This window comes from Bacillus rossius, chromosome 12 (genome assembly GCF_032445375.1).
Source record: "Bacillus rossius redtenbacheri isolate Brsri chromosome 12, Brsri_v3, whole genome shotgun sequence".
In the NCBI taxonomy this organism is placed as follows: Eukaryota; Metazoa; Arthropoda; class Insecta; order Phasmatodea; family Bacillidae; genus Bacillus; species Bacillus rossius.
In genome coordinates, this window is record NC_086339.1 from 278,098 (window position 1) to 305,214 (window position 27,117).

The 27,117-nt window shown below is 35.9% G+C and overlaps 3 protein-coding genes across 6 annotated transcripts in view; 2 read left to right on the forward strand and 1 right to left on the reverse strand.

The window, feature by feature from the left end:
• The first annotated feature begins 983 nt into the window (after window positions 1-983).
• LOC134537297 (oligosaccharyltransferase complex subunit ostc) lies at window positions 984-8,191 on the forward strand. Its single transcript, XM_063377588.1, has 4 exons — window positions 984-1,376; window positions 3,724-3,797; window positions 4,316-4,533; window positions 8,058-8,191. Exons 1-4 carry the CDS (start codon window positions 1,238-1,240, stop codon window positions 8,074-8,076), a joined length of 450 nt encoding a protein of 149 aa, XP_063233658.1. The 5' UTR covers window positions 984-1,237; the 3' UTR covers window positions 8,077-8,191.
• On the reverse strand, window positions 3,960-23,843 carry LOC134537296 (calcium and integrin-binding protein 1-like). 4 transcript variants are annotated; one of them, XM_063377586.1, is made up of 6 exons: window positions 23,825-23,843; window positions 23,449-23,649; window positions 18,942-18,976; window positions 18,279-18,526; window positions 16,253-16,451; window positions 3,960-4,808 (listed from the first exon to the last, which is right to left on the reverse strand). In XM_063377586.1, the coding sequence occupies exons 2-6, from the start codon at window positions 23,497-23,499 to the stop codon at window positions 4,724-4,726; spliced, it is 618 nt and encodes a 205-aa protein (XP_063233656.1). In that variant the 5' UTR covers window positions 23,500-23,649; window positions 23,825-23,843; the 3' UTR covers window positions 3,960-4,723. The 4 variants fall into 4 exon arrangements, with proteins under 4 accessions (XP_063233656.1, XP_063233654.1, XP_063233653.1 ...); XM_063377584.1 differs by lacking the exon at window positions 23,825-23,843 and adding an exon at window positions 23,766-23,781; XM_063377583.1 differs by lacking the exon at window positions 23,825-23,843 and having other exon boundaries at window positions 23,449-23,789.
• A 149-nt stretch (window positions 23,844-23,992) lies between these two features.
• The window catches only part of LOC134537299 (centrosomal protein of 120 kDa-like), a 46,184-nt gene continuing 43,059 nt past the window's right edge, over window positions 23,993-27,117 (forward strand). Inside the window, exon 1 of the mRNA XM_063377590.1 lies at window positions 23,993-24,183. Coding sequence (XP_063233660.1) covers window positions 24,132-24,183 — 52 coding nt within the window. The 5' untranslated portion in view covers window positions 23,993-24,131. The remainder of the gene's footprint in view (window positions 24,184-27,117) is intronic.

Consider the following 27,117-nt stretch of genomic DNA (forward strand, 5'->3'; position numbering starts at 1 on the left):
CTTAATATTAAATTAATGGTAGGAAGAGGGAGTGGTGACATGGAGTACGTACCACAGGGGAGTGCCATGGGGCCCTTGCTTTTCATAATGAAAGATGTCTGGGAAAGCATGATGAGTAGATTAAAAAAAAAAAAAAAGCGGACGGTGAAGAAGGGAGTAGGGGTCTGGGGTTAACTGCTATGACACTAAAGGAGAGAAATAAAAGTCAATGAAAAGGCATCTTCCATGCTGGTGATAACCAGATATGGAATACGCCACAGGAATTTGGGACTCGTACCTAGCGATGGACATTTAAGAGTTATAAAGGTACAATGCAATGTAGTGAGATAAGTGACAAATATCGGAGGAGAAATGATGACGGAAGAAGGAAGATGCATAGACCATCAGTGATGATGATGGAGCTTGTGTGGGACACATTGTAAAGGAGGAGAAAGAAAGAATGGTGAAATAGGTTAAGGTAATTAAAGGGAGGGGATTTTGGAAAGCTCAGAGATAGGTAAAGGGCAGAGGGATCACATGTGGAAGATCCACAGGTTAGAATGCAATGGATTAGACAAAATCATATTACTGCACACAAATATGAAATTTGGTAGTTAAAGGGCCATTAAATATTCTTAGAATATTTTTTGGAGGATAGTCATTACCATAAAACTTGTTATATTGTATGATATTTAATACACTTACAAAGTTTGTTTACTACTGCAAATGAACATAACATGTTGACACTTAAACATCTAGCAAGGAAGCTAAATGTAATATTGAATATAATTACTTATCAATGGTAACAAGCATAAACAAACTAGCATTAAATAACACAATGTTGTGAATATTGCAAGAACAGCACGCATCACAATGTTTACCAACAACACCAGTTTAGATTTTAAAATACACATTTGAGCCTAATTTACGATTAAATAACTGACAACATAACAAAGATTAAATATATTACTAGCGGCAACACGTGATACATTTAACCTGTACATAAATTACATCAGTCTATGTGAATCGGAAAATTTAAGAAAGTGCCATTTAGACACGTGATTAATTTGAATTCCCGCGGCAATATGGTCTAGCATGTACGTCTGACGCGATTGACCAATAACAGTAAAATAGCGGGATGAGACGACCTGGTATCTAATGACCTTGGTCTATGATGTTAATGTTTTGTTTTTTTACTTGAGAATTGTGGCGAAAGCAAGTTCAGTGGACACGTATTCACGTTTGTGTGAAATTCAGAATGGAATTTTTGTACAGAGTACCATTCTACGTATTGGAAGTTCCAAACCTGAAAATAAAACGTCCGTCATGGTTTCAACAACCATCTGCAATGGTGATGTTTGCTTTCGTTTTACTGTCATACTTCCTTGTTACTGGAGGTTAGTATTTTCGCTTCTTAAATTTAATTCTGTGAATTTGTAATATTTCATAAAAAGTATTTGGCTTGTGGATGGTGATGTTGGTTTTTAACATTTAAATAAGTTAGACCGCAGGGGTCACCAAACATTTTACCTTAAGTGCTACACTGACTCCTTCGGTAGTTTTCTCGCGTCGTGGCTTTTCCGTAAATAAAATAATACAATTTGGAAAAAAGGTTAATCGAACACTAAAAGCGTTCTGCTATTCACCCTATGAACTAATTATGAATTTTTGCTCTGCATTGATATTTGAGACAAACGTCTTTCATAGTTGTATTCCATAGTTTATTGGGTAAATATTTACTTGGGCGGTATTTCCGAAAAAAAATGTTAAAAATCCGAAAATACCTTTATATAATGCTCTTCAACTTCCTCTTTTCATTAAAAGCGGCGGAGATTAGAAATTCCAAATACTTTAGGAGATATCGAATTTTTAAATTTCTTCATATGTAGTTGAGCGGTATTTGCGAAAAAAAATGTTAAAAATCCGAAAATACCTTTATTATATGCTCTTCAACTTCCTCTTTTCATTAAAAGCGGCGGAGATTAGAAATTCCAAATACTTTAGGAGATATCGAATTTTTAAATTTCAGCACAAAACCAGCGCATTCCTGTGGCGTGCGTGGACCATTGTTTCTTGTTTACGTACGAGTATTTTTTTTTTATTGGATAATGATGTCACGTGATTGTTCGTGATAGGCCAGAATTCAAATTAACTAATACGTGATTATTTAGTTCAATTATTGTTTAAAACGGTGTTTAATTACCGCCTCCAACTTAGGTGAGTTTTTAACGTTTCTAATTTTAAAGTCTTATTTGTTATTTTGATATTGTTGCGCAAGTAATTAGTAACAAAAAAATTTACCTCAGTTGTTACTGTACATCCTTTGTTACGGGTTTGTTAGGTAAGGTCAGTTACATTATAAATAATTTAAAACTAAGGAATAATTAAAATTAATTCACATTATTTTTAATATCACCTTAGTTTGAAAGTATTTATAATGTAACTGACCTGACCTAATCGACCATTTTAGTTTACTGTTCACCCTTTGTCCGGGTTTGTTTGGTCAGGTCAGTTACATTATAAATATTTTAAAACTAAACAGCCATTAAAATTAATTCACAAAATAATTTTTAATGTCGGCTTAGTTTGAAAGTATTAATAATGTAACTGACCTGACCTAATCAACCATTTTATTAATTACGCATTCACGATTCACGTATTCACGTCTCACGAACACACGGCAAAATAACAAAAATGGCGCCGCTCGAATGGTTCCACAGGTCTTGTATTGCAAAATTAAAAAATTCGATATCTCCTAAAGTATTTGGAATTTCTTATCTCCGCCGCTTTTAATGGAAAGAGGAAGTTGAAGAGCATATCATAAAGGTATTTTCGGATTTTTAACATCTTTTTTTTTGCAAATACCGCTCAACTCTAATGATGAAATTTAAAAATTCTATATCTCCTAACGTATTTGGAATTTCTTACCTCCGCCACTTTTAATGAAAAGAGGAAGTTGAAGAGCATAAAATAAAGGTATTTTCGGATTTTTAACATTTTTTTTCGGAAATACCGCCCAAGTAAATATTTACCGTTTATTGTATTGCCTATTTCATAATTGTATTGCATATTTTTTTACAACTAATGTAAGCTGTAAAACAAGAGATTTCAGAACTAAAGACCAATATACAGTTTCATAAAAACAAATGGCATACTGTCCTTGTGTTGATAAAGATGCTAAAACTAGTAAATAATTTTATAATGGACCAATAGTTTAAAATATATTTTTTTCCCTGTCAATTAAAGTGGAGCACATGCTAGGTTTCTCACACTGGCTGGCCAGCTAAAGTCAATGCTTGGCTGTGGCTGCACAATTATCAGCTAATAAAATTTGTTTCCATGTTTGTGTGTGATTATCTTCATCTGGTTCATCAAATCTTTACACCGAAGTTATACAGTTAAAATTGGAACATGCGATACTTGTATCATAAAGTATGTAGATATAGAATTTATCAGTGTATATACTTTCTATATAAAAACACATTTTAAGTAACTTCTTTTCCTTTAAAATCATGAAACTAGAATGCTCTTTGTGGATTAATAATATAAATTTAAGTTATGTAATCAGTAATATGTTACATATTTTTCAACCCTACTTGCAAGCTGCCAGTTTGTCTAGCTTTGAGTTAATTGTAAATTCAGAGTAGTACATTGTTACACAAAACTAAACCTTGAGGTTGCTACATTAATCTCGGAACTGTGTGCCGGCTCCTGGTAATCCTTGTGAACGACTGGTGCTTGCAGGTGTTATCTACGACGTGATAGTGGAACCACCGAGTGTAGGCTCCACAACTGACGAGCACGGACACTCGCGGCCGGTGAGTGGACCAGTTTCGTGGCCGTCTTGTCGTTTACCTACCATGTGAATTTCTTTTCTGTTCAACTTCAATAATTTGTTATAATTTTATTATTTTTGTAGGTAAACCTCAAAATAATGTATGATATTTTAAGGACAAACACCAATAACAATTCTCTTTGAGTTACATAGTACTATTTTTTTTAAATCCTTGGTAGCAAATGTGACTTTCAGTACAACCCTAGTTACACGCATGTTTTTTTTTTTTTTGTAAACAACACAGGTTTTAAAACTAAAAAAATTTTTGAAATATTCCAAACTTTGCATTATTTTCTTATATGGCCTGTTTGAGTGTGATGATTGTAGAAGTACAGCCTTGCTTCATTGCTTCAGAGTAAGAAGTTATCACGGTGATAATTTTTTTTATGCTCTTCAAATGCTACAAAGTGAGATGTGACAAGGTTTCACTGTTTTGTGAACTTTAAATACAGTAGGGTGTATCCAATATGAAGGAGTATAGCAACTTTGCGTCCCCCGCAGGTGGCGTTCATGCCGTACCGAGTGAACGGCCAGTACATCATGGAGGGCCTGGCCTCCAGCTTCCTGTTCACCATGGGCGGGCTGGGCTTCGTGGTGCTGGACCACACGCACAGTCCCTCCACGCCCAAGCTCAACCGCATCCTGCTCATCTGCGTGGGCTTCCTGTGCATCATCGTGTCCTTCGTCACCTGCTGGATCTTCATGCGCATGAAGCTGCCGTGAGTGCCCTGTATCCCTGTATCCCTGTTCCCTCCGGTACAAGAATATACACAGCCAGTATCTCGAAACTTGAGAGGTTTCTAGTCAATTATGTTAACAATCTAGATACTCAGCCAGGTTCTGAAGCTGGGTCCCTCTCTCTCTCTCTCGATGACCCTGAGTGCGGGGTCACTCCTGTCGGTGATGTTCTCAACAGTTCGTATTGTCCAGCACAGAAGACATTTCAGAGGGTGTCAAGTAACAGACCTGAAGGACGGTCTCAAACAGCAAAGTCCTGAAACAAACAGTACGAGTGCAGGGGGCTTCAGAAACCTCTTGCTAACTTTCACTTTGGATGATGGTCCCACATCATGTAGAATAGTTGGAGACTGTTTCACTCAAATCATGTGGGAATTATCTTTGAAAATGTTTTGTAACTTTCTTACATTAATTTGCCACATTTCTGAAATAGGACCTAGTAGATCCATTTCATAATCATTACATTTAATTTTGCTGATTATATATAAAAAATGTACTTTGAGATTTAAAAAGTTGTAAGAAAATTTTGTTGGAATTTATGGAAAATAATTTTCGTCTTTATGACGTAATGCCACTGGAACTTGACAGCCACTAGTTTTACAAACAAAAAAGATAGGAAGAATTAGTTTGACCTCCTTGCTTTTAAATTGTGAAGCTTATAGAGACCATGTCGTAAAGTAAAAGCATGACAGGTACAGAACACAAACAGGTGGAGGTTGTAGTGAGGATACAATGGTAAAAAAATGCTCTTGCTAGTCAGTTAATTTTTTTTATTGTAACATGCCCACCAACACACATGGACAGATACAAGGTTCCCACCCCCGCTGACACCCCTTCAGGCAGGCCAGACGCACTTGCCCAACACAAGGACGGGGGAACCACACATCAGCAGTGATGATAACAACTCAACAATCACGAACCAACAGACACAAAGTGACATGAATTGAATTATAATATAAACATATAAAATATTAAAATAACAGACAGAATATAAGATTTAACATGATCCACAAAATAAATACAAAATTAAAATTGGAAATTGTAAAAACTAATAACTAAACAGTCTAACTTTAAGGAATAATATAATAAATTTATACAAAGTATTTGAGATCAAGTGTGTTGAAGTTGCTGATAAGTCTATAAATAAAATTGTGTGTAGTTTTTTTTATTATTATAAAAAGAAGAGTACATAAAGTAGAATGTAACCGACTGTGGAACAGTAGTATACTCAAACTGGTGTTTTCTATAAAATATTGGCAGTTGGTTTTAGAATTGTAATAATTAAATACAAATAGAGCATCAAGGTAAGTACGGTGGTCAGGAAGATCAAGGTAGGATACGAAAGTTTCTTAATTTTGATATGTTCAATAATTGTTTTTAAATCAGATATTGAGATGTTATTCCAGACTATTGATCCATAATCTAATTTAGATCTGATCCAGGAGAAATAGAGAGAAAGAATAGAATCTGTGTTGGTTGCATAATAAGTGAAAAAATAGTTTTAAAAACAGTGATGTTAAGTGTTGTTGCAAAAGATGGCCTGTCACATAAGATCAGTAGCATTTAGTTATTCAAACTTGCATAATTCTTTTCCTTCTTGCCAAAAAATTTTAATTTTTTTTATTATTAAAATTTACTGCTTTTGGTTAAATTATTTTGATTAATTTTTTAACACCAATATATACTAGATATATCTTTCAATTGAGCAGGTTTTAGGTTCCAAAAATTATTTTCCAATAATTGAATATTTTCTATAATTGGTCATTCCCAGACACCAGTTAAATTCTTTGCCCCCAATGATTTCTGGGGAAACTATTTGTTGCAGATATTTCATTAAATTATGTACTACACATCAATGAAGTCCAATTGTTGTTATGTCCACAATTTTGCAACAAATAAAAAATTGTATCTAGGATAGCATCATTTAAATTTTTTCAGCCTGAAGAGGACTTGGTTTCAACACTGACATTGTGTTTTAATTAAAGTACAGTTTTGTACCTGACTTCCTTATAGACAAGTAGACCTTTTGTTTGTACACTATTCAAGGGGGTGTCTGAAAATATTATAAAATGCATAAAGTTTTTTTTTTTTTTTGCCCAGAGAACAGTGATATTATACGACCTTAACATGTCATACTAAGATATACACATTATTAATAAGTGTGTAAATAGAATAATTTACAGTATGTGTCAGGGGTGGCTCGAGAAAGATATTTCGGGAGGGACTATCGTACAAAGAAAGGATGTAATTGCAAACAAAATATTATGTTAGACAAGTCAGATATTGGTCTTTGGAATATTCACAAATTTATGGAATCAATTAGTAGTTTCGTACAACTTTTAAGGGAAATCCTTGACACATGAACTTGGTTATTAGTAAACACAAATATATTCTTCAAAAGAAGATAAGTAAAATTCAGGCTCGGGAGGTCTATGACCCCCACCGCACCCCTCTGGAGCCGTGCTTGCACATATGCAACGTATAGTAACTTTATCACCACACTGAGCTGTATTTGCTTCAATGATTTGGTTCTCCCTCACAATTGTGTTCAGAGTTGAAATTGGCACGCCTCGCCTCTCGGAGAGTGAGACATGAGTACCTTTGTGCTCATCCACGCTCTTTTGCAAGCTGCCATTTTAATAAAATACATACAGATAAAAATTATTTTAATTACTCACAGTAAAAGACAACATTTTATGCTTATTGACATTTAAATTTGTGATTAACCACATTATTTTTAATGGATGTTGACAAAGATGAATACCATAAATATAAACTATGTAAAACTGTATGTATAAGTTACTGATGGATAGTTGGGATTTCTATAAACTGTAGTGCTACCATCATGTGCTAACATTTTTTTTTTAAAAGTCTTCTATTCTTAGGCCAGTGTGGCAGCCTGTAAATACTATTTTTTATGGAAGAGCACATTAAATAAATCCAGAAGCTACAGCTCTAGTGTTCCCAGCAGTATTTTTGGATTTGGAATTTCACGCGAAATTGTGGTCTTCTTATGTATGATGTACAGGAATAATGAATTTGTGTAGTTATAGCGTGAAAAAACAGCGTAAATTGCAGGAAGTACATTGTATATGTGTTGTAATCAATGGGAATTATAACGGGACCGAAATAAAATGGTGCTAATAATGGGAAAACGTAAAAAGTGGTAATGTAAAATCGGGGTGCTACTGTATTTTGTATGAAAACAATCTCAGACATGAAATGGTCAAGAAATTTTGTTCTTTTACCCAAATAAGACATCCTGGCAGTGAATGACTTTTGACTTTGGCAGTGCTTTATTTCAAGCAAAATATGAACGCACAACTGTGAGAGTTTTCAGAACTTTGTAATTATTAGTTTTAATATGCAGTAGGCTGATTAGAGTGTCGTTTCACTAAGACTATGTAAAACAGCAATCTTATGAAAGAGATAAACATTGTTTAGTTACTAGGAATTGTGACAGTTGTAGTAAGCTTTGAGTGTTAGCTTATTGGGTGTGTTTCAGAGGTTACCTGCAATCCTAGTGAAGTACACAACTGATGAACTGGGGAAGAAGATTAAGAAGTGTCCTGTTCTTAAAGTGTTCTTACTTTTATAAAGTAATGAGAAGTTAATAAACAAATTTTGCCAGCATTGTAATTTGGCACAGTTTTATTTTCCTTAATTCAAATTTATACAGTAGAACCCCGATTATCCGTGTTAATGAAGGGGACGAGTGAGTCGGATAATCGAAAATCGCGGTTAACCGAGTCATGCTTGCCTCAAAGGTCATTAGCCCACAGACAGCCATCTGTGGACATTCGGAGATTACATATATACACATGCTTTGTGTGCGTGTGCGTTGTTGACATAGAAGCGGACTGCTTAGTGCTGGGCAGCAGTGGTTTTTAAGTCTTTCGTGTGTGGAGACGTGGACACGCGAGTCGTTGTTGCACCGAGGTGTGTGACTAGCCGCCCGCCAGTCCGAGGGCCCAAGACAGTTGATAGCTGCCAAGGTCACGCATTCTTTTCATCGCCCGTAAGCGACGCTGCCACACTTAGCTCATTGCTCTGTTGTCAGTAACACCATCGGGCTGGTTATTGTTTTACAGAACGACTGCCTTCAAAATTCTTTTCGAGATAAGATTTTTCATACCAGTGCATTGAGACTTGATTTGATGGTTTTGAAACGGTGTCTCTGTCTCGTATAATTCACGGTGTTTTTATCCCCCTTCATTTATATGAATTTAAAATGTTAGATTTTTTATTTTTAGTTTGCTGAACGTGGAATTAGTGCAAAAACGGCCTATTATGACTTAGTGTTGCAGATGGGTCGGAAATCTTATAACGACCACCTCTCTATAACGACCCTAATCTCGGGAACCGTGAGGGGTCGTTATATCTATTCTCCGTTCACTCTTAGCTGAGTTTTGAAATAAACAAACACCGTCGTATCACTTTGCCGCGTCAGCAAGTGATAGGCTGAATTTATCTTGCGTGCCAAGCACTAGTTGCAACACACACACTTCCGTACAGTTGGTGCTCATAACATAACGGAGAAGTAATATAACAGGAAAATGGTTCTTCTGTCAAGCCTAGTTTTTTTAAAAAAATTACGTCTGCTGTGATAAAATTACGCCACTTAATGCTACACCCTCCGACCTTTTCTGTTGAAACCATTCAAACAAACAAGTGTCCAAGCTGCTAAATGTGGATTCGTTCATCGTCTTGCGTTTATTTAATCCACTTGAAGTGTCAGCCTGTGAAGCAAACTGAAGGATTTTTTCGCGATTTTTTATGATGTCGCGCACTGTTGTGTTACCGACATTAAACTCAGTCGCAAGTTTGCAATCGTTTCTCCACTCTGAAATCTTTCTATAATTTTTGTTTTGCTGTCGATGGACAGTACCACTCGCTTTCTTTTCTGTTCATTTGATGACATGATGAAATGTTGCGCTCAACACTTCCGCACAACACAACGGTATAATCCGTCGGAATGCAGATCAATCACTGTTACAATACATAAAATTATCACCACCTTGACGCTTCAACAACGTACACTAATGGAATGGACTGTGTCCATGCGCCGGGTAATCTCTGTGGCACGGCGCCGTGCTGCGCGCGGGAGTGTACAGTCCGGTCATGCGGACGTGGAATCGCGCACCAGTGTATAATCTATTCACGTAACATGGAACACAAAAATATTATGTACATACGTGTGTATGTACTAGTATTTTTTTTTAAACTTTCTGTGTATATAAACATAACTGAGTCAAAGTACTTTGACCAACATACATTTTGCAAAGTATTTTAACATTTACATACATTTTGAATCATTGGTTATATGTAACTAAAAAATTGGACTTGATGGACATAAATCGCGGTTAATCCGCGAATCGGATGATCGAGTCGCGTATAATCGGGGTTCTACTGTAGTACTTAACCTGGGAATTGCTTGTGAAGGCAGATCAAAGGAAAAGTTAAATAGCATTGTGCAAATAGTTGCTCCCACAGGAAGCTTAATCAGATTCAGATTGTTGTTTTGACCTAACTCAATAAATTATGTAACTAAATAAACTTTTAATACTTTGCCTTAAAACTAATGTCTCTTCGATATCAATTAAACAGTGGACAGTGTTAGAGCCAACACATTTACTTACAGCAATTCGCAATTGCATTACACCAATCCCTCACAGAGCACATCTTCAGATTGCACGAATTCATTTAGCATGATGTTAATTTTACTACACCAGTCTGGGATAGCACGTAAGTAAATTTCAGATTGCCACAGACAAAAAAAAAGTTGGTCATAAAGCCATGAAGTACAGTGAAATTCCGTTACAACGTACTTCAGAATAACGTATCTTTCAGTTTAACGTATGATTTTAAATTCCCGCTCAAAACACCAATGTAAACAATGTAAAAATATTTCACTTTAACGTTAAAAACGTATCCTACCTTTCAATACAATGACCATTCTTTTCCAGTTATCAGGAAAATTTTACATAATAGTTACTGATTTTGCGCAGGGGGTTCTTTAATATAAATGTACATTACGATTAATTTTTATCACTTTCAAGAATCGTTAACAAGTATAAAACGTAAACAAACATTGTATCAACGATTCATAGAATCATAGTACAGTATAACACGCCATTCATCGTCCTCCATGGATCACACACTTGGTGCACGAGACGATCTAAACAATCGATTGCTGTCTCGCACCTCTTCAAGACAATTGTTTTTATCTGTGCCATCTTTTGGTTATTTATAGAGCACGTTTTAAAAGTTTCAATTACCACAGATACAAACGTTAAATAAAAATTATATTTTAAATTATATACAAAATAGAAAATCCAATAATGTTAATTTATGCAGGTTAATTTTTGAACTGTTTGGTGCCACAACATGGCCGACACGCTTTAATTGTTTTGCCATGAAGGTCGGAATGTTGACTGGCACAGCCATGTTCTCGACGCGCGCTACTAGTGCGGAGTATGGTTATCTATGGATGAGAGGTTTGTTTACGTTTGACGTGGCACGAGGAAAACAATATTGTTGATTAAATATTTTAATCAGGATGGATGGCCAAAAAGATAAAAAGAAACGCAAGCAGTTTACTTTGAAGATAAATGGTGGAAAGTCTAAAAGAAGTTGACAAAGGCAGGAAAAATGCAGATGTGGCACGGTCGTTTGGTTTGGTGCCCACTACACTGTCAACAATAATAATAGATCGTGAAAAAATTATTAAACAGTATGAACAGTCATCTTTATCTGCTGGTCGCAAGAGACTTCGCCTAGGAGATGGCGAAGGAATTCTATCCCAATAAATGTACATATCTGCAAGATAGTTTAGCCCATTTGTGATTTTGTGTTTGACAGATATAAATTTTGTATATGTAGACCTAGAATTTAGGCTACTGTATTAAGTTCAGTAATTTTTTTTTAAATTCTTGTTGTTTTACAAATATTTGCTTCCAATCTAATGTAACATTTGATCCCCTACTACTTTATTTTTAAAAATTCAAAAATACTACGTTTTAAAGGTAACTTTCAGAATAAAGTACTTTCATTACTAAGTATAAAAGTTGAGGCTTTATTGATGTACTTTATAACGAGATTCTACTGTATGCTTCAACTCTGAAAACAACAGATGTGCATGGCATACAGTTAGCCATATAAAGGGAGAAGAGGGAAAAGAGGACCAAATGTTTTTACGTCTGCACGTATTCTGCCATGCCGTACTGTTGTAGTCCAATTGAAAGACCGGGCTGTGATGAACTTCAGTCTAGCCAGTAGCAGGGAACTCTCACAAACAGAAGCAATGTCTGCCCATTCGTCTGTCTGTAACTGTGCGTGCGCAAGCACCTGCAGTTGGAATCAAGTGAAACCATGGTTTTCAAGTGAGAGCGTAATGCATCGTCTTCAAGTATTTGAGACAAAACTAGAAGTATTACGGCATGCAGAATGTCATGAAGGCCACACTTACGTTGGTAAGCAAGTCAATTGTGCGCACAATCGTACAAAATAAGGACTCTTATCAAATGTTTATATAAATCGGATGCTGTTGGTTGTACTAGCAAGATATTTTACATTAGATACCGGAACAGAAATGATCAGATGATTCACATGGAAAAGGTTGTTAAATGAATGATGCAATGGAAAAAATCACGGGCCTGACAGGATTGTGAACCAAGCGGTGATACACGAAGGAGCACTTTAACATTTGAAAAATGAAAATGTAAATATCCAGATAGTACAGTAATAATGGTTTCACTGCCAGTAAAGGATAGTTTGAAAGGTGCGCGATATGAGTTGAGTTGCTCGGGCGGGCAAGTCAACCATCCGACTGACTATAACTATCTCCCGTTACACGGTATATTGTCATACAAAGTATTCAATGGTAGGCTTATAAAAATAAATGGTGTGACACATTTATCGTTGAGTGTTATTCTACGCATTTATATTATGTAAAGAATATTTCCCTATACATTTTGAAACAAATTAAGTAAATTAGTCTTGCTATTTATGAAAACGAATGCTTCAGAATATGTGATTTCGGATAATACAAACATTTATAGGAATGCATTAGTCGTGCTAAGTGAGAGATTGGTGTACTAATTAACACATTAAAAGGCATAAAATATAAAAAGTAATTTTATCTTTGGTACAGAGAAAACTCCATGTGTAAATATCGAACTGAGTATTATATCATGGCCCCGTCAAGAGCCACTGGAGTAAGATCAATCTTGCACAGTTGGCGCCAATCACATCAGAGTCGTATTCTAAATGCACTGCAACAGATGACAAAAAAAAAGGGGTGAATCACCTCAAAAGGGCCTCCTGCAATGTGAGGTAGTGTATTTTATGCAGGAAGGTTTACGAGGTACATAATTTGTTATCCCGAAAACTTTAAATTCACATAAAAACTATATGCCTTTTATTTTTTGCTTGTACTCTGTATGTCATAGATTTGTAACATGCTAGGCTAACTTTAAAAAAAGTTTATATCTGGAATTTACGTTTTTTATTCTACTATAGCCACAATTGATAGTATTGCTGTTCGACACAAACATGAAAGTGTTACACCATGTATCTTAATATCTTAGACCATTTAGTAAAAATGGCAGACAAATTTATTTTAGTCAATAACAAAAATTTAATACCAATTTTTGATAAAATTAATTACATCTTTAGAAATGCATAAGTATATTAGTTTTTGAAGTTGGCACATTAATTTTTAAACATAAAAGCACAAACTAATACACATTAATTTTCTGTTTGCTTACATTTTTCATGTAAGTAAGGTACTAAACAGTTTATGCGCATAGTTTTGTCACATCTATTTAATGAGATTAAATAAATTACGTGAAAAAATTAGGTTTTTTTTCTTTCTTTCTTCTTAAATACATATATATTTGAATACTAATGTTGCCACATTATGCTGCAAAGGGTAATATTTTTAGGCCTGTGCGAATATTCGAATTTTCGAATATCAAAACGAATAGTTTATTATTCGTATTCAATTCGATTTTGAATACTAACACTTCGAAAAAACGAATATTCAGTCATTTACGAAAAAGGCTGAGCGGGATCACTGAAACAGGGAAACATTTCGAGATCACGGAGGTTTCTCTCGTTGGGCGGGGGCCAAAGTTCCGCGGGATTTTCGTAATGTTTTAGAGTTATGTATGTGGAGTTATTCCACTACATCTGGCCACGTAAAGCCCGTTTGAACACAATAATTCGGAGCGATAACTAACGTATTTTATATAGAAGAATGTCGTCAGGTCGTTTAAAATAGATTTGAACTGTCAGCATACTGATAAAGATAAATATGTGTCTGTAAAATCCACACAACCGGGACGTTATAGGTGACAGTTTTCAGATTAGAGGGTGAAACATGGTTTGTCGGCACTGTAATTTTGTTCCGAACGTGACGGCGAAGAGAAATAAAATTGTACAGATCATGTGGAAAACATCTGGCCGCATACTCACAGCAAAGACTCCAAAAGCCTAACATGCTACGTCATTGTTTTTCAATAGGATAATACACAGTAAACGACCGGATGCAGGCGGCAACCCCCCCCCCCCCCCCACACACACACCTCTTCATACCCTTCCCACCCTTCCCAAATTCCTCGCGTAGTGACAGCTCAGGCAATTATCCTGTCCCGCGCGTCAAAAAAAAACTCTTGCCAAGAACTTACTTAGCTTGCGATCACGTTACATGGTGTACCAAGATTGTGAAGTAAATGTGTTTTCTATGATGGTAGATCCACGGTTCAAAGATTCACTAATTGGGGATGAAAATTTAAAAAAAATATGGGTTGAAAATTTGTGCAGGGAGGTATGTAAGCTGTGTAAGCTGAACACAATAGCTGAAACTATAACTGAGACAAGTGAGGCTACAAGTGAAATGCCTATTAAGAAGTCATCTCTGTGGGCCTACGTGAAACCTTCAACAGGAGCTCAGTCTACTCTTGCAAGCTACGAAGAAACTATCCAAGGAGAAGTAAACGAATATCTGGCAGCACCCTTAATCCCAAAGAATGAAAATCCTTTCAGTTTCTGGTCAGAGAAGGGGCGCACTTGTTTCCGAAACATAGCTGTGGTAGCAAGAAAGTACTTGCCTATACCTGCCACACAAGTGTGCAGTGAGAGACTTTTCTCAACAGCTGGCAACATTGTGACGTGTAGAAGAGAGAGTCTACTCCCTGAAAATGTAGAGCAGCTTGTGTTTCTCCACAAAAATTTAAATTAGCTAATATGTAGTGATTTGACAAGACTGTTTTAAATACGAACTAATTATAAAATTAGAGAACCTTAAAATTTTAAGTACTGTCAGTTTTTTGATTCTACATACATTGTATCAGTAAATATGTACCTGTTATCATATTGTAATGCGATGTGATATACCTAACATGTTTTATGGGATTTCATGATTTCAATTCTCATTCCAATTATTCAAACTCAATATTCGTATTCGAGAATAATTTGGTATTCGTATTCGAATTCGATTCGAACTAAAAAACTGATATTCGCACAGGCTTAGTAATTTTTTAAATCCCAACTACTTCCTTGAAAAAAAATCAAAGCGGAAGGGCTAGGAAGTTTAGTTAAAAATTCAAAATTATTTTTTTTTAATTCCTGATATTGTTTAGTCCTCTAAGAGGGTGTTTTGATACTTCAAATGGTTTACCTATCATAATTTGACTGTTTTAACGAGTGGTTAGGTACATGAAAAATAGCATCGAACTGTTGGTTAGGTTGTGGCAGTTACATTAAGAAACTGTAAAATATCAATTAAAAACATAGCTATTTTAACAACACCTATTACTATTTATTGTACAGCTAACAATTCTAATTTTTACAGTATTTTTTTAGGGATGGAGGAGTACTCGACTCGAGCCTAACTTAAAGCTCGCAAAATGAGTAGTTTACTGTTTGGGCTCAGGAAATAATAAAACACTCATGAAATATACCAATATAAACCTGGAGTATTCTAGAATTATGTACCTTTACAATGCAGTTCAGCAGAAAACATGATCAGTTGATGCAGAACTGATTAAAAAGATTTGTTACAATTTAAGTACTTCTGCATGTAATGCTTATTTTCTTCCACTTTCATCATTATTAACAATGTGGATAGGTAAATGTTGAATTTGCTAGTTATTGTGGTTGATTTTACATAAACTTGTACTGTCTTTGATTTTTATTTTTGTTTGCAAGTATTTGGGGTCATTTAGCGCAATGTCGTCATAATTTTGTTTAAGTTAACCTATACTACAAACAAAAAACTATAACTTCTAAGCATGCACCTTATTTAAAATTCTGTAGAATTTGTTGTAGTAACAAAAGTTTCTTAAAATAGGATTTGAATATCCTTTCCACATAAATATTATTTATACATTGAAAAGAAATAAACATACAAAATGCATGTTCATTTTCCGTCCACCTAGCTGAAAATAATAATGGTGAACGTGAAGAAAATGAATGATTGATGAATAAACATGGATGAAGCATCATAGTTACTGCAGAAGTACAATAACTATCACAGATGCACCACAATTACCGTAAACAACTTGCTATATAGTATTGGGCAAATTAAATGCTACTTCACCCACCGAGCATAGCAAGAGGCAGTAATGAAGGCACAATAAGGCTGCTCGCATGCATGGTCTGAGGGACAGTGGGCAGGAGGAGGCGTCAAGTGGTCACCTGGCGAAGTCGGACGACTTGGACACGACGTGCTCGAACTCTGCGAAGGAGAGGGCTCCGTCGTCGTCCAGGTCCGCCTCGTCCAGGATGTGTTGCACGAGGCGCTGGGCGTCCTGCTCCCCGAGGCGCTGGGGCCCCGTCAGGCGGTCCGCCACTTGCCGCAGGTCCGCCACCCCCAGCATGTCGTCCCCGTCAAAGTCTGGCCGCACATCACACGTCACCGGTCACCTCCGTGCCGTTTCAAAACAGCAATGAGAAACTGTGTGTGAAAACACATTCAAATTCCTTCGAGTCCAGCCCAACCTGGTAAATTAACAAAGAAAAACATTTTCTGCAAATCCTTAACCAGGAAATTATTTAAATTATATGGTTCAAGATGATCAACACACAAATGGACACGTGTGAAATGGCAAAGCCCTCCAACGCCACAACGATATATGAGACAACGTGGAAGACTTGTCCCTTCATAAAAGACTCTATAAGGATCCTTCTACACTTTATAAGGTGCAACATCGTTTACAATGTCCTTTTCGGTGATCCTTCAGACTGCAGGTTACTAGGAGTAAATACAGTGAAGGCTCTTTAATTGGCAAGTTTGACACCACGGCCACACCGAATTAGCAATTTTGTCGGATTGTAGAACGTCAATACTTTTTTAAACTACAGAAAAAAAAATTATATTATACAGTAGCCTACAATTATATTTAAAACAAATTATCATAGGCCATTATATGGTAAGAAAAAATAATCATGAGTGTTACTGTCTAAAAATTTTATATCAAAGTCAACAAACTTCCAATCCGCCAAAAAAAAATTTTGAACGCAAACGGCTTAATCCGTGCTAAATCAAAGAATATCAGACTGAAGAGAATTACTGTATTTGTATGGAAACCAACACACAATATTTACACAAAAAATTTACTTGATTTTGTTTTAAAACATAACAATGGGTGTATACCATGTGCATGTCATTAGGTCACAAACAAACTGTGAACCATATAAAAGATTAAGAATTTTCAAACTGTGGTTTTTAAGTTTATAAAAATTTGTGTTCCATACAATTAAAACTTTTGATCACCTTAAAGTAGTATGTGTCATAAGTTTTGATTTTGATTAATGAAAGTGCAGTTTGTACTTTGTACTGCAGGGAATAAAAAATAGTTTTACAAATAGTTATAAAATCAGTGGCATTCTTATTAAATGACTTGAACGTCTGTACAGAAAAAAATCATCAATTATATATTTATGCTATCTCTAATGCAAATATTGACCAAATCTATACATAAAAGTACACATTGTACATTTTTGCAAAACAAAATATGTGAGATGTTAGGTGCACGAAGGGTTTGCTTTGCAGTTTGTACATTTCATACGCTTGCGATTTCTGTCAAACTGTAATACCGTATTAACCCTAAAATAATGATTTTTACCAAAACTGCTGAAACTAGAAGTGGGGGTTGCATTATATTAGTAAACTTGTATCTTGCCAATGGGAACAGCTTAGTTGATAGACTACAGCTTTCCATCTTAACTACATCACTTATGCCACATGAACCTCTGCACAGGTGTGACAGATGAGGGAGTGCAACTGCAGTTTGTCGCAGGGTTTCTTCCACTGGCCTCCCCGCCAGGCACCACCGTACATCACCACATTACTTGATTTATGAACGACTGAACGACCTCTTTCGAACTACAGCCATAAAACTTGATTTTTTTTCTACATACGGCTTGGTGTTTCAAACGAGACTATGTAAATCACAGCTTTTTACATTTAATTTACACTGATGAAAGTGGAACCAGAGATGCTAGAGTAAATACTGAATTAATAATTTTCCAGTGCTATGTACTTAAATTGCAACTTCCACACCATTAGTCTTTTTCATGAACTGAATGAAATATTTGCGGTCACATTAATGTTGGGTAAATAGGGCACTTTGATTAATGCTGGTTTTGTGAACAGAGGTTTTACTGGGCATACTTTCCAACTGAAAGAAAATGTTGGGGAATGTTCCGAGCGGGAACGCACCGAATATCCTGAAGGCGTGCTCGGCCTTCACGGCCCTGGGGGCTCCGTCGCTGAACACGCTCATCATGTCCAGGAAGTCCTCGAAGGTGCAGTCTCCGTCGTGGCTCGAGCTGAACACCCGGCAGATGCGGTCCCCGAACGGGTTCACCCGCAGCTCGGGGTACTGCAGGATCTTCGTCATGGGCAGCTTCACGTTCTTGTTGTGGCCCACTTTCTCCGGCGCCAGCATCTTGAACTTCTGGTGAGCACTGCACCGTGCCACCGTTATCAACATCTAGTACTGGCAGTATCTGAGTTTCCTGATAGTATAAACTGTAAGGAGGTGAGTGCAGAATAAAGGTTTAGTCACTAGAAACAACTGGGTTCACATGGTTAGGAATAGTCAGGAATTCAGAAAATTATCCCTAGAAGTCAAAATTATATTAAAGATATGTGCCATCAGAAATGTTGCATAGAAATACAGTTTTGGACAAAAAATTCCAGACCCTTAATACTTTTCTTTTGCCATTGCCAGAACATAATTTGAACTACTCTATTTTGTATATATTATTTATCGTACACTAAAGAGAATGTTTGCTTCTAGATCCACACATCTTTGGGTTTAAAATAAATTGATTTGGATTTCCTGCCAGGAAATAAAATAGCACTTAAATATAAACTTACTAGAGAACTTCTTTTTTGGTGAAGTACGTCAGATCCTGAAATCACAAACAAACAACACAGTAAATCAAATGGAGACGAGTATAATTTTTTTTTTATAAGTGTTAGGTAAAACTTCACAAACATTCCAGTTGAATCCATGGTGAAAGATCTAAAAAATATATATATATATCGGTCCCGTTTATATGCATCAGCAGCTGTAAGGGGGAAAAAATAGAGAAGACCCGCAGACTCCGAGGGCTAGCGCTTGTTCTGCCTCACCAGGAGTCCAGCCCCCTGCCTTCGAGGGACGTGCTCTAATGGCGTGTCACAGCTGGCAGAAGGAAACAAATTTTAACTAGTTAGAGCAATAAATAATCTCAGTAATTTTACATTTTGCCAATATTTTTTTTAAATTTCTTAGTTTATTGAGATAAAAAATTTTAATCTGTAATTCTTTTTTATAAAGTATTTTTTTTATTGGAATAAAGATGTAGCATAACACATAAAAACATAATTGCAATAATTAAATTTATTTTTTGAAAGGAAAACTGTACTCACAGGAACTGAGTGTCACAATGGTTACTGTAAATTTCTAGTCAAGTTGTTTTTACAGGAAGTATGTACAAAACTATCCAACATTAATAAAATACCACACCTGCCACAAGTATGTAGTTCCACAAAAGATACACACATATAGTTAGCGTGACATTATTTATATTCTTAAGTAAACACACATTTTGCAAACAACTGAGCTGTAACCAATTTGCTCTTGTGTCTCAAAATAACCACAACTAAGATTAGTAAAACTAAAATTTAAAAAAAAAATTGGAAGGTATCTGTTTTATTTTCAAAGAAGCCTCTATACTAAATTTATGCAGGTAAGAAAGTGAATCCTGTATGTGAGCCTCCTTTTTTGACGTGACGTCTAATAAATCGATGAACGCCGGCTGCACGCACAAAAAAGTGTCCCACTACGGATGTTCCTGTTTGCTTATTGTACGCATGCGTGGCATCTCTCTTCATGCTCATTGTACGCATGCGTGGCATCTCTCTTCCACTCGATTGGAACGACCATTGATTTGACTTATCAATCATATTATCGTCATTTGAATTATTAATATTATGTAATTTAACGATCGTCCACCGATTTTCAGCATAAAAGTAATGTTAAATATTCAAATACGTTTTGAACAAACAATGGTGTTTTACAGTTACACATAATAATTCAAATTACAACCGGGATCTTTTGCACAGTGTTTTAAAAAATATTGTAACACATTATAAATAAGTTTGGTGTATTTGGGATGCGTATTTGTTATAAAATTGAGTTATTAAAACAAAATAATATTATTCCCCTACCGTGAACAAAAATTTTATAAACGTATATATAACATCTGAAACTATCAATTATTAAATATGGCCTCGTGGCTGAATGGTCAGTGGTGCTATTTTCTAGTTGAAAGGTTGTCGGTTCGAATCCCAGAAGGCGCGAAGTTTTTTTTTTTTGAACTTGTAAAAATAAATACGGCGCACGTAACATTTCAAAAGTAATAAATATATTTGAATAATGAATGCAAATAAAAGTAAATTTATTAATTAAATTGTACATTTCATTTCACTCCTTTGTATCCATACAAAATAGTGATAATTAGATTAAAAAATGATTCAATTTTATTCATAAAAGTATGCTGAGGTAGATTTTATCATACAAAAGATAGAAAAATTAAAAAAAAGGTAAATATTTACTTGGGCGGTATTTCCGAAAAAAAATTTTAAAAATCCGAAAATACCTTTATTTTTTGCTCTTCAACGTCATCTTTTCATTAAAAGCGGCGGAGATTAGAAATTCCAAATACTTTAGGAGATATCGAATTTTTAAATTTCAGCACAAAACCAGCGCATTCCTGTGGCTTGCGTGCACCATTGTTTCTTGTTTACGTACGAGTATCTATTTTTTTATTGGATAATGATGTCACGTGATTGTTCATGATAGACCAGAATTCAAATGAACTAATACGTGATTATTTAGTTCAATTATTGTTTAAAACGGTGTTTAATTACCGCCTCCAACTTACGTGAGTTTTTAACGTTTCTAATTTTAAAGTCTTATTTGTTATTTTGATATTGTTGCGCAAGTAATAAGTAACAAAAAAATTTACGTGAGTTGTTACTGTACATCCTTTGTTACGGGTTTGTTAGGTAAGGTCAGTTACATTATAAATAATTTAAAACTAAAGAATAATTAAAATTAATTCACATTATTTTTAATATCACCTTAGTTTGAAAGTATTTATAATGTAACTGACCTGACCTAATCGACCATTTTAGTTTACTTTTCACCCTCTGTCCGGGTTTGTTTGGTCAGGTCAGTTACATTATAAATATTTTAAAACTAAACAGCCATTAAAATTAATTCATAAAATAATTTTTAATGTCGGCTTAGTTTGAAAGTATTAATAATGTAACTGACCTGACCTAATCAACCATTTTATTAATTACGCATTCACGATTCACGTATTCACGCACACACGGCAAAATAACAAAAATGGCGCCGCTCTAATGGTTCCACAGGTCTTGTATTGCAAAATTAAAAAATTCGATATCTCCTAAAGTATTTGGAACTTCTTATCTCCGCCGCTTTTAATGAAAAGAGGAAGTTGAAGAGCATATGATAAAGGTATTTTCGGATTTTTAACATTTTTTTCTGCAAATACCGCTCAACTACATATGATGAAATTTAAAAATTCGATATCTCCTAAAGTATTTGGAATTTCTTACCTCCGCCACTTTTAATGAAAAGAGGACGTTGAAGAGCATAAAATAAAGGTATTTTCGGATTTTTAAAAAAAATTTTCGGAAATACCGCCCATGTAAATATTTACCAAAAAAAAAATTCTTCCTCAAAGAATATAATATTTTTAATGCCTAAATGGTTTGGTTGCAAAAACCTATTACGGCTCAGTCTCAGGCCGAATATGATATTTCATTTTCTTCTGGATCAATCATTTCATCAATGTTTTGTTATGACGTTGTCACGTTAAACTATCGTCCGTAAACCGACTTTACAGACAACCAATTTTTTTTTTTATCCTCTAGTAATAAATGACACGTTCTGGGTTCTGCTTCAATTTTAACTCGTCAATGGTCGCGCTATGAGCATTTTGCTCACCCTCAGAAATAATGTTTTACTGTTATTGTTTTTATTGCTGTGGGGAGGTGTCCTTTTTTCTAGCTGAGTTTTGAACCTTCCTTTTTAAGTCACTAGGTGGCTGACAGAATGTAACTAATACTTGGTCTTGAGAAAAGATATCGTTTACAGGCATGCACGCCGCATGAGCAGTTTGCTCACAGTGCGACCAGCCGCGTTGCTACAATAGTGACGACAGTTCGGTTTGCAAAGTGCTGTGTTTAGTCGTGTAATATATTCTCGTGAGACTAAATCTAATGATTCGTGGTATTACTTATTGAAATGAATCGGGAGAAGAACATTGTGGCTGTCTCTCTTCAACAAATCGCTGAATGTTCCAGAACAGGTAAGTTATGTTATAATTATCAATATTTTGATTGAAAATACAAAAAAAAAATATTACATAAAACATCAATTATAGTAAAAATTATCATTTTGTTACAAAATTGTTGATTTTCGTATCAAAATAAGAAATTACTTTTGAATACGTATGCTGAAAAGCTGCATTTGCATAGAAGTTAGACCAGATTTTATAATTTTGGAAAACTCTTAGGAATTACAGAGGAAGATATGTAATTATAGTCTTTCCATAGTTTTATGAATCTATTTTATTTTTTACTAGAATTTTCAGTAATGTGATTTATATTCTGTGCTTTGTATTTACAGAAGTTCCACCATGGTTGCCGTAGAGTTTACCACCTGAAAACCAAGCAGCCGCCAATGATCAAAATTTTGACCAAAATGTTGAAAAATCCTAATAGAGTTAGGTGTTATAAAATGTAAATTTCCATGAAAGCAGTTAATTTTGAAATAGAAATTCTCTATTGCATAATGCGTGTTCTATTAGTCATAGTCTCAAATGTATAACATAAATTAGTGTGCCCTCAAAAGACTCAGTAGATTTAATTTTTTTTTGCTAGAAAATCATGAAGTGGTAAAAAATGTGTGATTTTCTGTTTTCCTTCCAAAACTACTGCATTTATTGTTGATGCTTTCATAGGCCGGACGAAGGAATTTCAGTATACAGCCAAATAGTTTATCCTGATAATGATTTATGTAAAAAAAAAAAAATTTAATTATGTGATAATAATATTAAATATTATTTAAACAAGCAAAGTTGTTTCATTTGCAATAAGTAAAATATTTGGCCTTTTAAAAGTGGTTAAGCACGACTCTAAACGTAAAATTAAGTCTGTGAGCAAAATGCTCATGCGCGACCACTGGTGTAACATTTTACAATGCGACCAATGACGGGTTAAACAAACTCCACTACCTTCTGTAAACAGGCTAGAATTTTAAATGAATTGTATACAGTATAGTACTAATAATAGTTATTATTACCTGGTAATCCTGAAGTTCTTCTTCACTGAACTGACTTTTACCTTGTCCCATTATATCACAATTTGTTTTACCACTTACAATCTGTCAAATTTATATCTGGAAATGTTTGCATTTAGTCTTGTTACTATAAGGCGATTTATAAATGCAACTGTCAGCTTCAACATTCAGCTGTTCCTTGTTGATATCCAAGGACGATGATATCTATACAAAACAAAACAAACCAGTGTGCAGAATGCAGAAAGTGGAACGAGGGTAAACAAATATCTATGACCATAGTACGAAGAGTAAATCAATTATTGTTATTAAATGTTGATTACACCCAAGTAAAATTTAAATTATTAATTAATAATTAAATATAAATTATAAACTACTACACAAATCTGTACAAAATATTCAGAATCAAAAGTTATAAACGTTTTCAACATTTAATGGCCGAGGATAGGTTTAATAAGCCAAAAACTAAAGAATAAAAACACCGAGGATAAGTACATTAACAAGAATATTCGTTAAACTTCTACCAATTCGAGTTTCTAACTTTAACAATGTATTTATTAAATGTATAAACTATGGACTTCTCTTACTGTAAATTTTGCAGTTGACAACTGCTTAAAATCATACATTCTGTTTGGAATACTTATTTAATTTCTCGAGAGCTTACAAGAGTAGAAAATTTTTATTAAATAATGGATGAGATTAAAACTCAAGAACTTCAAATCGCTTTAATAATTAAAGAAGGTGAGAGTATAATTATCATTACCATCTAAATTTTTAAGAAGGAATAAATTCAAATGCATTTAGGTAGTTACAGTGTTTGTTCTCATATCCATATACTTAATTATTTATCAAAGCTACATTCGATGCTTTTGTGTCTTTAGTATTGTATGGATAGCACCAACTGCCGTCACCCAGCCTGTGTAGAAGGCCCGGGAAGTACCTGACGGGCACGACAGGCGTCGCAGTGCTACTGTTGTCCAGGGGGGCGCCAGGCTAGTGGGACACTAGGCCGTTGGTGAAGGGTCGTGTGTACTCTGCCCCCACGTGCCCCGCCAGGTACACGGCTTGAAATCTATCCTGAACTTCCCTCCTTGGTTGTGAGGCCGCTCGGCTGTGTGGAGGACGGAGTGGTGCGAAATAATCGTAAGCGACACCGTTTATGTTAATTTGCGTTTAATTCACGGATTTCTCCGGTGGTACACATGGGCACACGAAACTCCCTATACATAAACTAAACGGTGGCAGAACTGCTACAAAAACCATGCGAATGCGCTATGTGGCGTCTGAGCCGTTGGACAGTTACATTAACACACACTGATTACAGAACAAAACACAACAGACAACACTAACATATAACGCTGAATTTGCCACGGCAGTCTCGCGGGGCACGGTTACTAGTGCTCTGGAGATGGCCAGAACCGAAAGTTAACTGTCTTAGGGGGGCTCAGTGAGCATGATCCTAAATCACACTTTACACTTACTTGAGGTTGCAGCCGGCAGGCATATGCGCGGCGATCTTAGCGAAAGCGAGTTGGCCGGAGTCGGCCAGTGCTGTTAATAACATGGTCCGCAATGGTCGAGATAAGCCCGGGTCCGCGAAATACACACAGAGTCGACGTGAGCAGCAATGAAGTAAAAAGGTTTGGATATTAAATGGAGTACAGAGTGAATGATCGGTGGAACAAAATTGAAGGCGGTTCACGGACACACGTCTTGACCCGGCACAGAGTGGTTGGAGACTGCCGAACATGGCAGCCTCGCAAGGGAGGGAAACTTTCACCTCCTTTGTGAGTGGGCGCCAAAAACTTACATTAACTTAAATTGCTCTATTATAAGCTAAAAACATGTTCCAGGTGCCCAATTAAAAGGTAGCACCTGGTAATTGGGCGCTTAAGGCTTAAGAATTGTTTTAGAGTGTTACGCAGGTTGGTACTGCGTAACGAGGAAACTCGCCCCTGCGGGCTAGTGGGATACCACCCGCCATACACTGCACGGACTCGGCGCGCGAATTTCAATTGATGCGCGTTGGATAGCAGATCCTCGGGTCCACTCGTGCCGAATCGCCTTTGATCGGAGCACGTGGACGTGGTCGGAAGTTTCCGAGCCGCGTTTCCGATTCAGGATGTCCAGAATATTCCTCGCTGTTTTAGTATGGAGCGCAGCGAGTATATAAGCAGGCTGCTAGCACGAGTTCCACAGAGTCTTCTCTCAACCGGCTGCGTGAATAATGCGGTGACCACGACCCGCACCTTCGATCATCGACGCCGAAAGGCTGCCCGCTGAGGTCTTCAAGCTGCGCATGGATGCCGAAAAAGGCGGTAAGAGAGGCCGCAAATTATACAAGTCAGTTACGGACTTGGTAATAATTCAGTGGTAGCCCAGAAACAATTTGCAAGTTGGCACGGGACTTCGGAAGTAAAAAGTAGGTGTCGGACTTTGCAGTAAAATGACCAAGGGGAACATTGAAAATTCCGCCGAGGGTCATGAAGTGGTTTGCGACTAGGAGCATAACAGAGTTCTGCTCAGCAATACTTTAAAAAGAAAAATATATTTTCTCGTCCTGTTAATACGGTGAAAATAAAAGGTGTTACTACTTGATTAAAACATTAAGGGCGTAGTGCAGTGGCATTAGCGGGACTACCAGTCGTGGCGTTTAAGACTACCAATGAACATAAACAAGGAGGTAAATTTTTAATGAAAAACTGTTTTAAAATAATTTCAAGCAACAGCATGTTAGGTGATTTGTCTCCAATTTTCTGCACTAGTATAGTGTTCGTTTTATTACCAAATAGTGTGAATTAAGAGCCGGCGAAAATGTGCAAGTATCAGGGAATCAGCACGGCGGCAGAGGTAGAATAAAGACATTCGCTCCGTCGATGTTTCCGGTCCGACTGGGGTGATCAGGTCAAGGATCAACGGAACACTCGCCGCTATCACTTAAACGACACTGAAGATTTTAGCCAATTTTATTTGGGGAGAAGTGTTGAAATTTAAATGGTGTTAGAAATATCTCGTTCCTAAGTCTCTGGTACTGTTAAAACAATGTCTAATTTTGATCTGTAATTGAAGGTTTAAGTATTTTGTATAAAAAAGAATTTGTAATTATAACTAAAAGAAAAGGGTCCAGTTAGAATTATTTATTGAGGAATAATTCGTGTAGTTATGAGAAAATGTTTAAAAAAGTAGTGAATGGTACGTAATTTTGTATAAGTTTATTTCAGGTGTTTTGTTGGTAATCGCTGGAACATGAATTGTAGCAGTAAGGTGTAAAAGCCAACATAATAAGAAAATTTATATTAATGTATGAGGATTATATGTGTTTGTATAATGTGTGAATAAATTTCTGTACATGCCGTACTAAATATGTGTTATACATTGCTCTGTGTTTCCTTAAGCTCTTGTTGCCATTCTAATTTCCAACGACTAGGTAACAAGAGTATTTAATTATTTGAATTATGGCATCAAGTTGGCGACTGTAAAATTATTAACATGTTGTCTCCCTGTGAACTGTATTAGTAGGATTTCTCCTAATCCAACTTTGATCATTGTCACTGGCACTTTAATTAAAGCCAGTGGCCGCGGTGACTGATAATGAGGTTCGTTGTCTGCTCCGTGCGTGCGGTGCTCGCACAGAGTAGCTACGACACACTTGTTTAATGCCTGTGAATTAATAAT